The following is a 13,491-nucleotide window of genomic DNA, read 5'->3' on the forward strand; positions in this document are numbered from 1 at the left end:
CCAAAGAAATACACAGAGGTCTACTACATTAATTATAAACTGATTGGCCTGTTAGCTCAGGCTTCTTAGTAACTAACTCTTACATCTTACATTAACCCATTATTCTTGTCTATGTTAGCCATGTGACTTGGTACCTTTCATCAGTGAGGCATTCTCATCTTGCTTCCTCTGCATCTCAGTGATGGCTGAAGACTGACTCTTTCCTCTTCCCAGAATTCTCCTGTTCTCACCGCCCCACCTCTATTTCCTGCCTGTTCGCCCTACCTTTACTTCCTGCTTGGCTATCTTATTAAAGTAATGCAAGTGGCAGGATAAAAGCCAATTATCCCACAGCACTTCCCCACCCTTTTTTTTTTTCAAAAACAAGAACTCTGAATCTAATATCCTTTGTTTAGCTTTTTGTCCAGACCATTATCCATAACATCTTGTAGCCAACACTCTAAACAAAGATAAATATCCATAATCCATTTTTGGAAATGTGGATGTAGTTTTCCAGGCTACTTCCTGCTGATTGGCGAGCTGATAATCTTATGGGGACCTAAAGAAAATTTAGAATTATAATGAAGTCCTGACTGGAATGTTCTCTGAGGCTTGATCATCTCAGCCAGCAGCCTTGAGGCAGTTCCTGATGTATAACTCAGACATCTGGGCCATCTGTTCCTATTAGAGATTTCTCAGGGGGGTCTTCCTTGATCAAACCTTATTTTTCTTAATTTAGAATGAATCCACAGCCTCTCATTTCCTTTGGAAACAAAATCAAAACCTCTTCTTCAAAGTAACACATCTTTTTACTTAAATTTTTAAGTCAAGGCATTTTCAAAATATATATGTTGGATTAGTCCAGCATCATTTATAATCAAATATTCTTTAGCAGCTTTTGCTCCTTTCTCAGCCATCAAACAATTTAAAGACAACACAATAACACACAGTATCCAGACTCTCTGTGTATTTTCCATCTTTTCGTAGCTTTATTTTAAAGTCTATTTCTTTTATTCTTAATTTTTGGCTTTTCAAGACAGGGTTTCTCTGTGTATCTTTGGCTCTCCTGGAACTCACTCTGTGTAGACCAGGCTGCCCTTGAACTCACAGAGCTCTGCCTGCCTCTGCCTCCCAAGTGCTGGGTTAACGGTGTGTGCCACCACACCCAACTACTCTCTCTTTTATTTTAAGGACTTTATCCTTTTTCTTTTCTCTCCCAAGCCTACATGTATTTTAAGCGTACTGTAAACCATTTAGAGATCTCTTTTGTCTGAATCTGTCCTAGTGTGCATCTCTAACCCTTTTTCTGACCAGGACCCCTTCTTAAAATGCTAAAGCAGCTTGGCTAGGACTAAGGCTGCTTTGTCTTTTGGCTCTGCCCAGTCCATCATGGCAGAAGTCCGTTCACTTTCTCTGAGACTGCTAGGTGGAAGCTGTCCTCACCACCCCAACTTTGATAGCCAGTTGGCCCATGCTACCACCAAGTAACTTACAGCATGTTGCCCACAAACTCCATTTAAATGCTCCATAGCCAGACCTCCAGAAAGAGTAAGAGTTCATGCTGGTTTCATGACCCAGGAAGCTGTTTCAAAACCGTGCGGCTTTTTCTTGTGCTACTTCTGTATCAGTAAGACCTCTCTTAAAGGTGCCGCAGCATGCTGCCAGCAAGCAAAACCCATTTGGAAAAAAGAAAAAATGCAGCCAAACTTTGTATTTTAGTGTCTAGAATTCCTTTCCAAGTTTTCTCAGGTTTTACGTGGATATAGTCAGCCCCACATTGGTATGCCAATTCTGTTGACAGAGGTTTCTGTCCTGCCGAGTCCTAAAGCTGTTCAGTCCCAAAGAAATACACAGAAGTCTACTACATTAATTATAAACTGATTGGCCTGTTAGCTCAGGCTTCTTAGTAACTAACTCTTACATCTTACATTAACCCATTATTCTTGTCTATGTTAGCCATGTGACTTGGTACCTTTCATCAGTGAGGCATTCTAATCTTGCTTCATCTGCATCTCAGTGATGGCTGAAGACAGACTCTTTCCTCTTCCCAGAATTCTCCTGTTCTCACCGCCCCACCTCTACTTCCTGCCTGGCTACTGGCCAATCAGCATCTTATTAAAGTAATGCAAATGACAGGATAAAAGACCATTGTTCCACAGCACTGTCCTTTACTGTTCTGGGCTCCTCTTAAGACTTGGTCTCTCTTGTTTCTTGGAGGTCAGGTTGCCAAACTTTTCCAGGACTCGAGTCTGGGAAACATCGTCAACATCCTCGTCACTCGCCTTATCCTGCTCACAGAGGACCAGGTGTGGTATCTCTATCTACACCATTGCTGCCTGATGTCTGCAGGGTGGTGGGGCATCCATGCACCTCAATCTTCCCATCCCCAGCCCACCCTGGAGATCACCCACCATGCTGGCAAGTCACTGGACAGCTTCTGTAAGTGGCAGAAATCCATCGTGAGCCACAGTGGCCATGGCAAAGCCATCCCAGAGAACGGTGTGGCCAACCATGACACAGCTGTGCTCATCACACGGTAAGGAGCAGGGAGACCTCAAGGGTGGGAAAAGGATCATTAGAGTCCAAAGAGGGGGACAGCTGGGGGTGGAGGATGGGAACTGGGAACCAAGGAGACCCTGAAAATGGGAAGCTGACATTTGAGCCCTAAGCACCCACTCTCATTAGGTCACTAAGTAATGTATTGTCAGCACCCCAGGACCAGCTGCTTGGTTCTATGGGGTACAGCATGAGGCTTAGGCATGATTGGTTCTGTGGGGGTACGGCATGAGGCTTAGGCATGATTGGTTCTGTGGGGGTACAGCATGAGGCACCCCAGGACCAGCTGCTTGGTTCTATGGGGTACAGCATGAGGCTTAGGCATGGTTTGATCCCCAGAGCCAGTCATGGCAACCCAGCACTGGAGAAAGTAGGAGGGTCAGGAGTTTAGGGTCAGCCTGGACTTCATGAGACCTTGTCTGGGATAGGTGGCAGGCATGAATATAGTTCAAGTGATAGAGTCCTTGAATAGCATCCATGAAGCCCTTGGTTTAATCTCCAGTGCCCTAGAAAACCATGTTATATAAGTATATACTTCAAATACTAGCACTTAGGAGGTAGAGGTGAGGTGGAGAGATCAGTAGCTCAGGGTCATCCTTGGCTATATGGAGAGTTCAAGTTCATCCGGGGCCACAAAAGACCTTGCAGCAAACCCTCACACTGTCCTCCCCAGAAGTGGTGACTCTGGCATCAGCCTGGGGGGGCCACCAAACCTCTCTGCCATCTGTTTCCACAGCTATGACATCTGCATCTACAAGAACAAACCCTGCGGCACTCTGGGTATGGAGTCCGTCCGTGGCAGGCACCGTGGAGGGTGGACAGAACCTAGCCAGTACAACCCTGAGTCCCCTGACCCCTCCCACATTCCCATTCCCAGGCCTGGCCCCTGTGGGTGGGATGTGTGAGCGTGAGAGGAGCTGCAGCATCAATGAAGATATCGGCCTGGCCACGGCATTCACCATTGCCCATGAGATCGGGCACACGTGAGGCCAGGGGACACAGGGTAGAGGAGGGTGAGAGGAGCTGGGTGGGTTCCCTCACGGCCTAGAGGAACTGACACCCCTCTCCTCAGATTTGGCATGAATCACGATGGTGTGGGGAATGGCTGCGGGGCCCGTGGTCAGGACCCAGCAAAACTCATGGCTGCCCACATTACCATGAAGACTAATCCATTCGTGTGGTCATCGTGCAGTCGAGACTACATCGCCAGCTTTCTGGAGTGAGCCACATCGCCTGCTGAGTGGGGGCGCAGTCATGTTGGGGGAGCTGACTCCCCCACCCCACCTAGTTGGGAATAACCCTGTGGTCATGGCCTTGCAGTCCCTTGGCGTTATAGCTGTTTTCTTGTTCTCACAGCTCGGGCCTGGGGCTTTGCCTGAATAACCGGCCTCCCAGACAGGACTTCGTGTACCCGACGGTGGCTCCCGGCCAGGCCTACGACGCTGATGAGCAGTGCCGATTCCAGCATGGAGTCAAATCGCGTCAGTGTAAATACGGGGTAGAGAGAGCCTTCCTGCTTTCCTTCCTGGGTAGGGGAGGTGGCCACAGGGTGGGAAGCTTCTCCCGGACACCCTCCCGGGGAAGCAGAGGGAAAGGAATGAAACGAAGCCCCTACTCCCAGAGTGTATCCAGATGCCAAGCAGACCAAAGAAGACCGAGAGTGTGATACTCAGAATGACTCTGGGCCTGGGGAGAAAGTCAGCCAGGAAAGGGTTTGCTTTGCCAGTCTGAGGTCCCGAGTTTGATCAGCAGAACAATATATAAGCTGGGGGTGGTGTTTACAAAGCCAGCACTGGGGAGTCCGGAGCCTGCGGATCTCCTGGTGCCCACTGCCTGCCAGCCCCCTTGATACATTCCAGTTTCAGTAAGAAACCTGTTTCAAAGAAGCGGGACAGCTCCTAAGGAGAAATAGCCAAGGTTGACCTCTGACCGCAACATGCATGTGGGTCGCTCACAGTTGGGCTTGCCAGCACACACATACATGCAGATGGACTTACGTGTCCAGACAGTTCATCTGAGGACTGGACTAGGGAGAGCCCCCTTCTGTTCCACACAAAAATTTACTTGAGGACTATAGCAACACCAGGTTCTAAGGTCTCTAGGCAGTTCTGAGCAACATGTCCAGGCTTCTTGATGGAAGTAGTTTCCCTAGAGATGGGGCTGTCTACTTTACTAGGTGATGAACTAGAGGGAGCCTTCCAGGGACTCTGACCAACTCCTGTGTCTTCCCTGAGGTTCAGACTCTCAAAGTTTCATCTTGGCATCAATAAGGGAGCTGGGACAGGGATGGGGGGGTGGCACAAACCTTAATCTCAACACACAGAAGGCAGAGGCTGATGGATCTCTTTGAGTTTGAAGTCAGCCTGCTTGTCTGACTTCATAACATAACAAGTTCCAGGCCTACCAATGCTATATACAGTGAGACCCTGTTTCAAAAATATGAGCTTGAGTAACTGGGAAGATGGCTTGGTGAGAAAGAACACCTGCTACATAAACACAAGTGTCTGAGTTCAAATGTCAGCACCCATATGCAAAAAACTGGGTGAAGCCATGTATCTATCCCTAGTACCCATAGTGCTGTGGGAGGTGGGGACAGGAGGCGCCTTGTCTCAAGGGATTAAGGCAGAAAGTGATACGGTGACACCAGGAGAAAAGAACGAACTAGGGTGCAGGGGAGCCGACTCCCAGCTCCCCCACAGCTCCTGAGGGCTGAAGAGCTGCTGCCTTCCCACTCTGGTGACAGGTGAGCCAGTCAGCTCCTCCTCTGCTCCGATCCTCATTCCCTCATTCACACTCTGACCCCTTTCAGCCTTGGCCCTAAAGACCCAGCCCAGCTCCACACTCTTCACTGGACACCTGCATTTACACAGCTAGTCCCATGATGACTCAGAAGAGCAGGTGTCTGTCCGGCCACTCCTCGCTTCCTCTCACCGGAAGACCAAGAAATGCACACTGAAGCAAGGGCTATTGACTCGGTGGTTTGGAGAGCCCACATGGCAACTCACAACTATCTGTAACTCGAGCGACAGGAATCTGACACCCTTACACATACATATATGTAGGCAAGATTCCAATGTACATCAAAGAAACAAAAAGAAGTAGGGTCTTACTACATAGCCCTGGTTGACCTGGAACTTGCTGTGTAGGTCGGGCCGGCCTCACCCCAATAGAGACCCACTTGCTGAGGAGATCAAAGGTCTGTGCCACTGTGCACCGCCAGGTATTTTTTACTCTTACCCCACCCCCAACACTGATTTAGCTGGTCACCACAGAACCTTTTTCGCAAACGTGGACCCACCTCTAATGTCTTTTGTGTCCTGGAACTTAACATGATAGTAGCTGATGCTTACCAAGCACTTGGTGTGTGCTAAGCACGCGGAAGCATCATTTAAACTCCCAATAAATCTACTATCCCGAGTACCAGATGAAGAGCCAGCTCTGGAGGGCCGTGAGTCCAACCACAACTGCAAGGATATGAGCAGCTGCACTCTGTGTGTGTGCTTTGAACTCCCTTTTAAGTCAGCCTTTTGCTTCAGTGTTTACATTTTTCTTGTATGTAATATGTGAAAGACACATGCATGTGGACGCCAGAGGATTGCCTGTGGGAGTCAGATCTACCATAGACTCCAAGAATCAAACTCGGGTTGTCGGGGTGCTTTTACCCACTGAGACATTGCGCCAGCATAGATATCTGTCTGTCTCTATCTCCCAATATCTTTCTTTTAGATTTACTTATATTATGTGTCTGCGTGAATGTGTGAGCGTGCACAGATGACTGGGGGCCAGAGGAGGGTACCAGGTCGCTTGGAGCTAGAGTTGCTGGTGTTTGTGAGCTGGGATCCCGACTCTGATCCTCAAAATCGGCATCCAGTGTTGTTAACTGCTGACCCGTCTCTGCCCCAAGCATCCGACCCTCCGCCCCCAGACCACTCTTTGACTTTATATTAAAAAGGACATTGTGCAGAGGAACTGTCAGAATAGCAGGCTGGAGCTGGGGCCGGCAATATGTTAAAACTGAACCATTTATTTATTTGCTTTTTGAAGTAAGGTCTTTCGTTGGCCTGGAACTTACCTTTCAGGCAGGCCACCAAGCCCCAGGGATCCGCCCACATCCACCTGTCTTTGTTCTTCCTGTATGTTTGCACCTGGTCTCTGCAGAGGTCAGAAGACAACGTTGGAGACACTGTGTGGGTGCTGGGACCTAAGCCCAGGTCCTCTGCAAGAGTAACGAGAGTTCTTCACTGCTAAGCCATCTCCAGCTCCCTCACTGGGCTTATACACTAGGTTCTGGGGAGTCAGACTCAGGTCCTGATGCTTCTGTGGCAAATACTGACTACGTATCTGTATGTCCACCACATGCCGTCCCCATACCTTGAACCTTTTATGTTTGGGGGAAATATTTTTCTGGCATAACAGAAAATCATTTACTGCATGGAAATTGGTTGATAGGAGCTGGGGTTGAGTTGGTAGCAAGCTTGCCTAGCATGTATGAAGCCTGGCTTCTGTCTAACCTAGCATTTGTGAGGTGAAAAGTCGGGAGTTCAAGGTCATCCTTGGCTACACATCAGATGAAGGCCAGCCTGGGCTACAGAAGATCCTTTCTCAATAAGAATATTAGGTTGATATATGTGAAGAATTTAGCTCCTGGTCACGGGTTATCTGTGTCCATTGTTAATCCAACCAGAGGACATTTGTGTAAATGATCTCACTGATACTGTCAGAAGCAGCCGGTAGACTGGACATCTTATAAATGCTAAAACAGGCACAGAGAAGGCGGTGAGATGCAAGTCAGTGCAAAGTTGAAATCTGGAGTGACATAAGAGATTTTACATATACAACAGTGCCTCCTTGTGGAGTGGAGGCCAAAAACAACGCTGGAATAAGTATCCTTTAAGGAGTCTCAGAAGTGGGGTTGAAGCTGGAATGGCTTTGTTTGTGGAATAAGTATCCTTTAAGGAGTCTCAGAAGTGGGGTTGAAGCTGGAATGGCTTTGTTTGTTTGTTTTTCGAGACAGGGTTTCTCTGTGTAGCCTTGGCTGTCACCCTGGACATTCTGTAGACCAGGTTGGCCTCAAACTCACAGCGAGCTGCCTGCCTCTGTCTCCCAAGTGCTGGGATTAAAGGTGTGCACCACCACTGCCCAGCCTGGCTTGATAATTTTATGAGTGGCCATAATACAAGGCAGGTGAAGCCGGAAAAGCTGGCATATCCCTGTGAGTGGCAGAGTCAGGGATTCTTTGGAGAGGATGTTGTTGAGGAGTGTTTAGGGTTGAGGGGAGCTGACCCTAGAAGGCTTCTTACAGCCATGGCTTAGTTCAAATCCAAGTTTCTCGTTGGCCTGGAACTCAGGAATTGGCTTGGAAGGGATCTGCTAAAAGGGGATTACTGATGAACCCTTGGATGGCGAGATTCTGAGAGGGGACATGAGACATGGCCATATCTGAATCTGGTGGTGGGTTCTCAGCCTTCCTACAGCTGCAAACAAACCCTTTAATACAGTTCTTCATGTTGTGGTGACTGACCCCCAATCATAAAATTATTTTCATTGCTGCTTTATAACTAATTTTGCTACTGTTCTGAATCATAATGTAAATATCTGATTGCAGGATCCCTTGTGAAGGAGTCATTCAACACCCTCCCCTGGGGTCGTGACCCACAGGTTGAGAACCACTGACCTGAAGGGTTAGAACAGTTTTCTGGGGTTGCTTTGGTTTTGTGTGACAAATGTCTTAGCCTGGGCCTGACACACACACTCACTCATCGCTGGGGAAAAAAATGACAGCTGAAACTCTTGCCCTGAGCTAGCCCTAAGTTTTCAAATTGTTCTCTCCTGAGTTGTTTCACTGGTCCAATAGAGGAAGTGAAAATCCTTCTTGTCTTCCATAGTAGCTCCCAGATTTTGGAAGAACCTGAATCAGTAAAATACGGCACCTACTTCAAAGATCTGAGTTAGACTAGGCTGTCCCACAGAAGTGCTGTTATATCTAGCTAGTAGCCATGTTTCCTTTTCTGTAAAATTACATTTATTTCTTTTGGGTGTGTTTATTCCATTGCATGCGTGTGGTCAGAGGACACCTTTAGGAACTGTTCCTTCTACCATGTAGATCCTGGGGATTGAACTCAGGTGTTAAGACTTGGCAGGAAATGCTTTTATCTGATGAGCCATCTTCAGGGCCTAGAGGGACCTTGTCTTTCTACTTCTTGGTTTTCTTACACTGAAATAGGGGTCACAATGCCCAAAGTCTTTATAGTAAGTGTAAGTGTTCCATTCATACTGACAGAAGAGAAATGTCAGGCCATGATCCTAAGGGGGGATCATTAAGACCCAGGAGGGTACTGGGTCCCCCAAGGCGTGCCTGTGGGGGAAGATGGGCCTGAGAGGTCTCCTCCCTTCTGCAGGAGGTCTGCAGTGAACTGTGGTGCCTGAGCAAGAGCAATCGGTGCATCACCAATAGCATCCCAGCTGCTGAGGGAACATTGTGCCAAACACATACCATCGACAAAGGGGTGAGAACTGCCTAAGAGCTTTCCCCTCGGTCCTGCCTGCCCAGCTTGAGACCACAGCCCCTGGCATCTTAAGCCATGCCCCTCACATTTGTTTAATAGGCCCTGGTACTGCTTCCACCTAAGCTGTATCTATTAACCTGCCTCTGGATTCAAGCTGTGATCCACTGTGTCAGACACCCTGCCTTCAGATCCAGCCCTTCCTCATGTCACACACCCCCAATTCCAGAGAGGACTGTGCCTGTAATTTGGGGGATGATAGACCGAGAAGAGGCATTGAACCCAGAGCTTTGCAAAGTCACACTCACCCCTTTTCCCTCCCCCACCCCTTTTCACCCAGTGGTGCTACAAACGTGTGTGTGTCCCCTTTGGGTCTCGACCAGAGGGTGTAGATGGGGCCTGGGGCCCATGGACTCCATGGGGCGACTGCAGCAGGTCATGTGGTGGCGGTGTGTCATCCTCCAGTCGGCACTGCGACAGCCCCAGGTCAGCCCTAGCGACCCTCTTCCAACAGCGAGGCAACCCACAGCATCCATTACCCACGGCCTCATCTCTCTCCACTGTCCCCTGCTCCTTCCAGGCCGACCATTGGGGGCAAGTACTGTCTGGGCGAGAGACGGAGGCACCGATCCTGCAACACCGATGTGAGTTCTCCATTGTCCTGCCCCAGCCACCCTTCCTTCCCACCACCCCCCATCCTATCCCCCTCCCTCCAGCCTAGCACCTCCCCTGTCAGCTCCCTCCCTCCCCGACCCTTCTCCAAATACAGTTTAGTGTCTTCCCCTTCACAGCTCAGTTCCCCCAGAACCAAGACCCTACTACTCACTGTCATCCGTCAAAGCCTGAGTAAGCTTTGTCACCAAGCCAGCATCCTCCGAAGCCCATCTTGAGTGTTTCCCCTCTGGAGCGTCCCACTGGTTCCTCCTTAAATGTTAGGGTTCCCTCTGGCTAAAGATGGCTCTATTGCCTACTCGTGGAGATGTTTAGGTGTGCAGGCCGCCGAATCAGAAGGGATGCTCAGACATCAGGGAGACATCAGGAGCAGTGGCCTCTGTGGCCCCCTGCACAGCGATTACCAGAGAGAGCATCTACACACCACTCACATTCACAATAATTTAATCCTTTTCTGCAAACCAGCTCCACCTGTCTCAAGAAAAGTTTAAACTCAGAACCCAGGCATCTACCCCCAGCTCAGCCGTAACTTAGTGAATCACTCAGGTCCCGTCTCATAAGCAGGTACAGTGGTGCGTGCCTATGAGTCTAGCACCTGGCTGAGGCAGGAGGATTTCGAGTTTGAGGCCAACTCAGCTTATCTACAGCAAGAGCCTGTCTCAAAAATAAATACATAGGGGCTGGGAAGATGGTTTACTTAGTAAAGTGCTTGAGTGCAAATATGAGGACCAGAATTCAGATGTCCAGCACCCAGACGTGAACACAAATACTCACACACACACACACCTTCGTGGCTACCATGGGTCATCCGCCCTCACCTGGACTCCTGCCAGGCTGAACAACACTTCCTTACCCTGACTTCTTCTCACACCTGCCCAGGACTGTCCCCCTGGCTCCCAGGACTTCCGAGAAATGCAGTGCTCTGAATTTGACAGTGTTCCCTTCCGTGGGAAGTTCTACACGTGGAAGACGTATCGCGGAGGTGAGTGAGCTTCCCAGAGGCCCTGGAACCCCTGAGGATGGCAGCAGTTGGCTTATAGGTTCACAGCATCTCATCTTCTGCCCAAGGAAAGAATGATATAATTCAGTCTTTGATACAACTCAATGGTACTTTATATGTAGGGGGAAATCCCTATTTCCTCTGCCCATGGTGTCAAGTCTGGGGTCTGTTGCTCTTGTCCTTACCTCCCCTCAGGCAGGGAGTTCCAGGGTGACCTGGCTCCAGGTCTGATGGGGCCATGCCCCCCAGGGGGCGTGAAGGCCTGTTCACTGACTTGCCTAGCAGAAGGCTTCAACTTTTACACGGAGAGAGCAGCAGCTGTGGTGGATGGCACACCCTGCCGCCCTGACACCGTGGACATCTGTGTCAGCGGCGAGTGCAAGGTAAAGGAGACTCCAGGGAGGAGGAAAGACAGGTTGGGGAGAAGTTTAGGGGAGGGAGAGGTCTCCATGATGCCATCAACCCACCACTGTCTTCCTGTGCAGCATGTGGGCTGTGACCGGGTCCTGGGTTCTGATCTCCGAGAGGACAAATGCCGAGTGTGTGGGGGTGACGGCAGTGCCTGTGAGACCATCGAGGGGGTCTTCAGCCCAGCTTTGCCAGGAAGTGGTAAGAATCCTTGCATCTACTTCCTTCCCGTGGCTGGGATCTGTGTTAGCCTCATTATAGAAGCTAAGACCAGTAACTCCTTAGACTTTGGGGATCCTGTAGGATCTGAAGTATAGTAGGGTTTTGGGAACCCCAAAGTCCTGGGAGCACAAAATTGTCCCTAATTTTCTTGTTGCTGAGACAAAATACCTCAGTAGAAATAAGGAAGAGTTCATATGGCCTGCAGTTTTCAGAGACACAGTCCATCATGGGTGCTTAGTTCTCTTCTTCCTTTATACGCAGTCTGGTCCTCTAGCCCTGGACCAGTGCTGCCTGTTAGGGTGGACCTTGCCACCTCAGTTAACCCAGTCTAAAATATCCACCCAAACACGCCCAGAGACACAGCCATTCTAGATCCTGTGACGTTCACAGTCCATGTCAGCCCATTGCAGTCATAAGGAAAGGTCTCAGCTACTGGCTTGGGAAATTTGTATGAATTGGGACTGAGGATCCAGCTCTCTCCCTCCACCGTCCTGGGGGCTTCAGGATGGTTACAGGGAGTCACTTCCCATCCTGTGAGTCATGGGAGGTCTTACTGTCAGGGCTGAGAAAGAGAATGCCCAGGGAGTAGGGATGAGATGATGAGAGGGTTGTAGAAGGATGACGGTTCTGAAAGTGTTACAGAGGGATTGTGACTAGGTGATATATGATTGTCAGGGACAACAAGTTGCAGAATGTGTGTGTGTCATTCTCAAGGCACGATTAGATTAGAGGTGGTTTGTTTGTTTGGTTGGTCTAAGAATAGAGCCAGGCAGTGATGGCGCACACCTTTAATCCCAGCACTCGGGAGGCAGAGGCAGGTGGATCTCTGTGAGTTCTAGGTCAGCCTGGGCTACAGAGTGAGTTCCAGGACAGCCAGGAAACAACAAAACAACAACAACAAAAGACTAAAACACCTGGGCTAGGGAGATGCTCAATCAGTATTGTGTTTGTTGTGCAAGCGCAAAACCCTAAGTTTGATTCACTGAACCCACATAAAAAAAAAAAGATCTGGGCATGGACCAGATAACTCAATGGTTAAAAGCACTGACTACATAAGCCTAACAATTGCCAGAACCTAAGGTGGAAGGGAAAACCCAGCTGCCAGTGTGTGTTGTCCTGATCTACCTACCGACACACACACACACACACACACACACACACACACACACACACCCGAAAACCCAGGAACACATGCACATAGAATACAGAAAAAAAGATAGAAAGGAGTTGGATTAGAAGTCAGGTGGCAGGATGTCTGCCATTCATGGTTCTGAGATGTGCGGTAGGGAATAGCAAGAGGAGTCAATGTAGGTGACCTGGGAGAGGCAATAAGCTGTCAAGAGAAACAAAAAGGGCACTGGGTTGGGAGACAGAATGAAGATCTCATAGGATGTTAAAATGATAAGAGAATGAGGAAAAAGAGGGAAGTCTGAGGGGTTCTTCGGCCTAAGAACCCCTGATCCCAACCCCTGGAGTGTCCACAGTGCTCTAGTGGTAAGATACTGAGTTGACCTTTAATCCTGTCACTAGGGAGGCAGAGGCAGGCCAGCCTGAGTTCAAGGCCAGCCTGGTCTACAGAGTAAGTTCCAGAATAGCCAGGGCTGTTACACAGAGAAACTGTCTTACAAAACAAAACAAACAAAAAAGACATGGACTAGACTAGGGAACAGAAACACAACCCAAGGGGAAGGTGATTGCAGAATCCAGCACACAGGACAATGTGGGGGTCCAGGCATAGACACTAAGAATCTTGGGAGAATGGGTGAGCAGAGATGTAGTGGTCACAGATGGGCAGTCAGTGGTGGTGCTTTATGGTGCTCAAATCTCATTCACCTGTATAGATTGCAGCTTCCATGATACCCTTTTCCCTCTGCCTCAGTTCAACCTCGCTGCTCAATGGGCATGGGGAATTGGATTCACCCATTCTAAGGCAGACAAATTTGGGCTCAAATCCCAGCCAACCATTTCTTGCCTGTAAACCCCTGGTGAACTGCACAGCTTCCCTGAGCCCCGGTTTTATAATGTAAATGAACACAATGAGAGGGGCAGATGGTTTGGTCAGTAACGTGCAAGCAAGGGAACTTAAATTTGATCCCCAGGACCCACATGTGGAAGGAGAAAGCAGACTCCTTAAAATTTTCCTCCAGTCTA

General features: G+C 49.1%; 1 protein-coding gene across 9 annotated transcripts in view; it reads left to right on the forward strand.

Moving 5' to 3' along the window:
- The window catches only part of Adamts10 (ADAM metallopeptidase with thrombospondin type 1 motif 10), a 31,618-nt gene that overhangs the window by 11,798 nt on the left and 6,329 nt on the right, over positions 1 to 13,491 (forward strand). For 6 of the 9 annotated variants that reach the window (XR_007589917.1, XM_050131248.1, XM_050131247.1 and 3 more), the window contains 12 exons: positions 2,202 to 2,285; positions 2,370 to 2,515; positions 3,272 to 3,315; positions 3,413 to 3,518; positions 3,608 to 3,754; positions 3,892 to 4,033; positions 8,934 to 9,041; positions 9,379 to 9,524; positions 9,619 to 9,682; positions 10,590 to 10,692; positions 10,906 to 11,093; positions 11,196 to 11,319. Coding sequence is in view for 8 of the 9 variants with exons in the window: in XM_050131248.1 (XP_049987205.1) it covers positions 2,202 to 2,285; positions 2,370 to 2,515; positions 3,272 to 3,315; positions 3,413 to 3,518; positions 3,608 to 3,754; positions 3,892 to 4,033; positions 8,934 to 9,041; positions 9,379 to 9,524; positions 9,619 to 9,682; positions 10,590 to 10,692; positions 10,906 to 11,093; positions 11,196 to 11,319 (1,402 nt within the window). In the remaining variant the exon portion in view is untranslated. Of the gene's footprint in view, positions 1 to 2,201; positions 2,286 to 2,369; positions 2,516 to 3,271; positions 3,316 to 3,412; positions 3,519 to 3,607; positions 3,755 to 3,891; positions 4,034 to 8,933; positions 9,042 to 9,378; positions 9,525 to 9,618; positions 9,683 to 10,589; positions 10,693 to 10,905; positions 11,094 to 11,195; positions 11,320 to 13,491 lie in introns of those variants that run through there. The other 3 variants (XM_050131244.1, XM_050131249.1, XM_050131250.1) reach the window with 3 other exon arrangements.

This window comes from Alexandromys fortis, unplaced genomic scaffold (assembly GCF_014885135.2).
Source record: "Alexandromys fortis isolate MF-2015 unplaced genomic scaffold, M_Fortis_MF-2015_v1.1 scaffold_364, whole genome shotgun sequence".
NCBI lineage: Eukaryota > Metazoa > Chordata > Mammalia > Rodentia > Cricetidae > Alexandromys > Alexandromys fortis.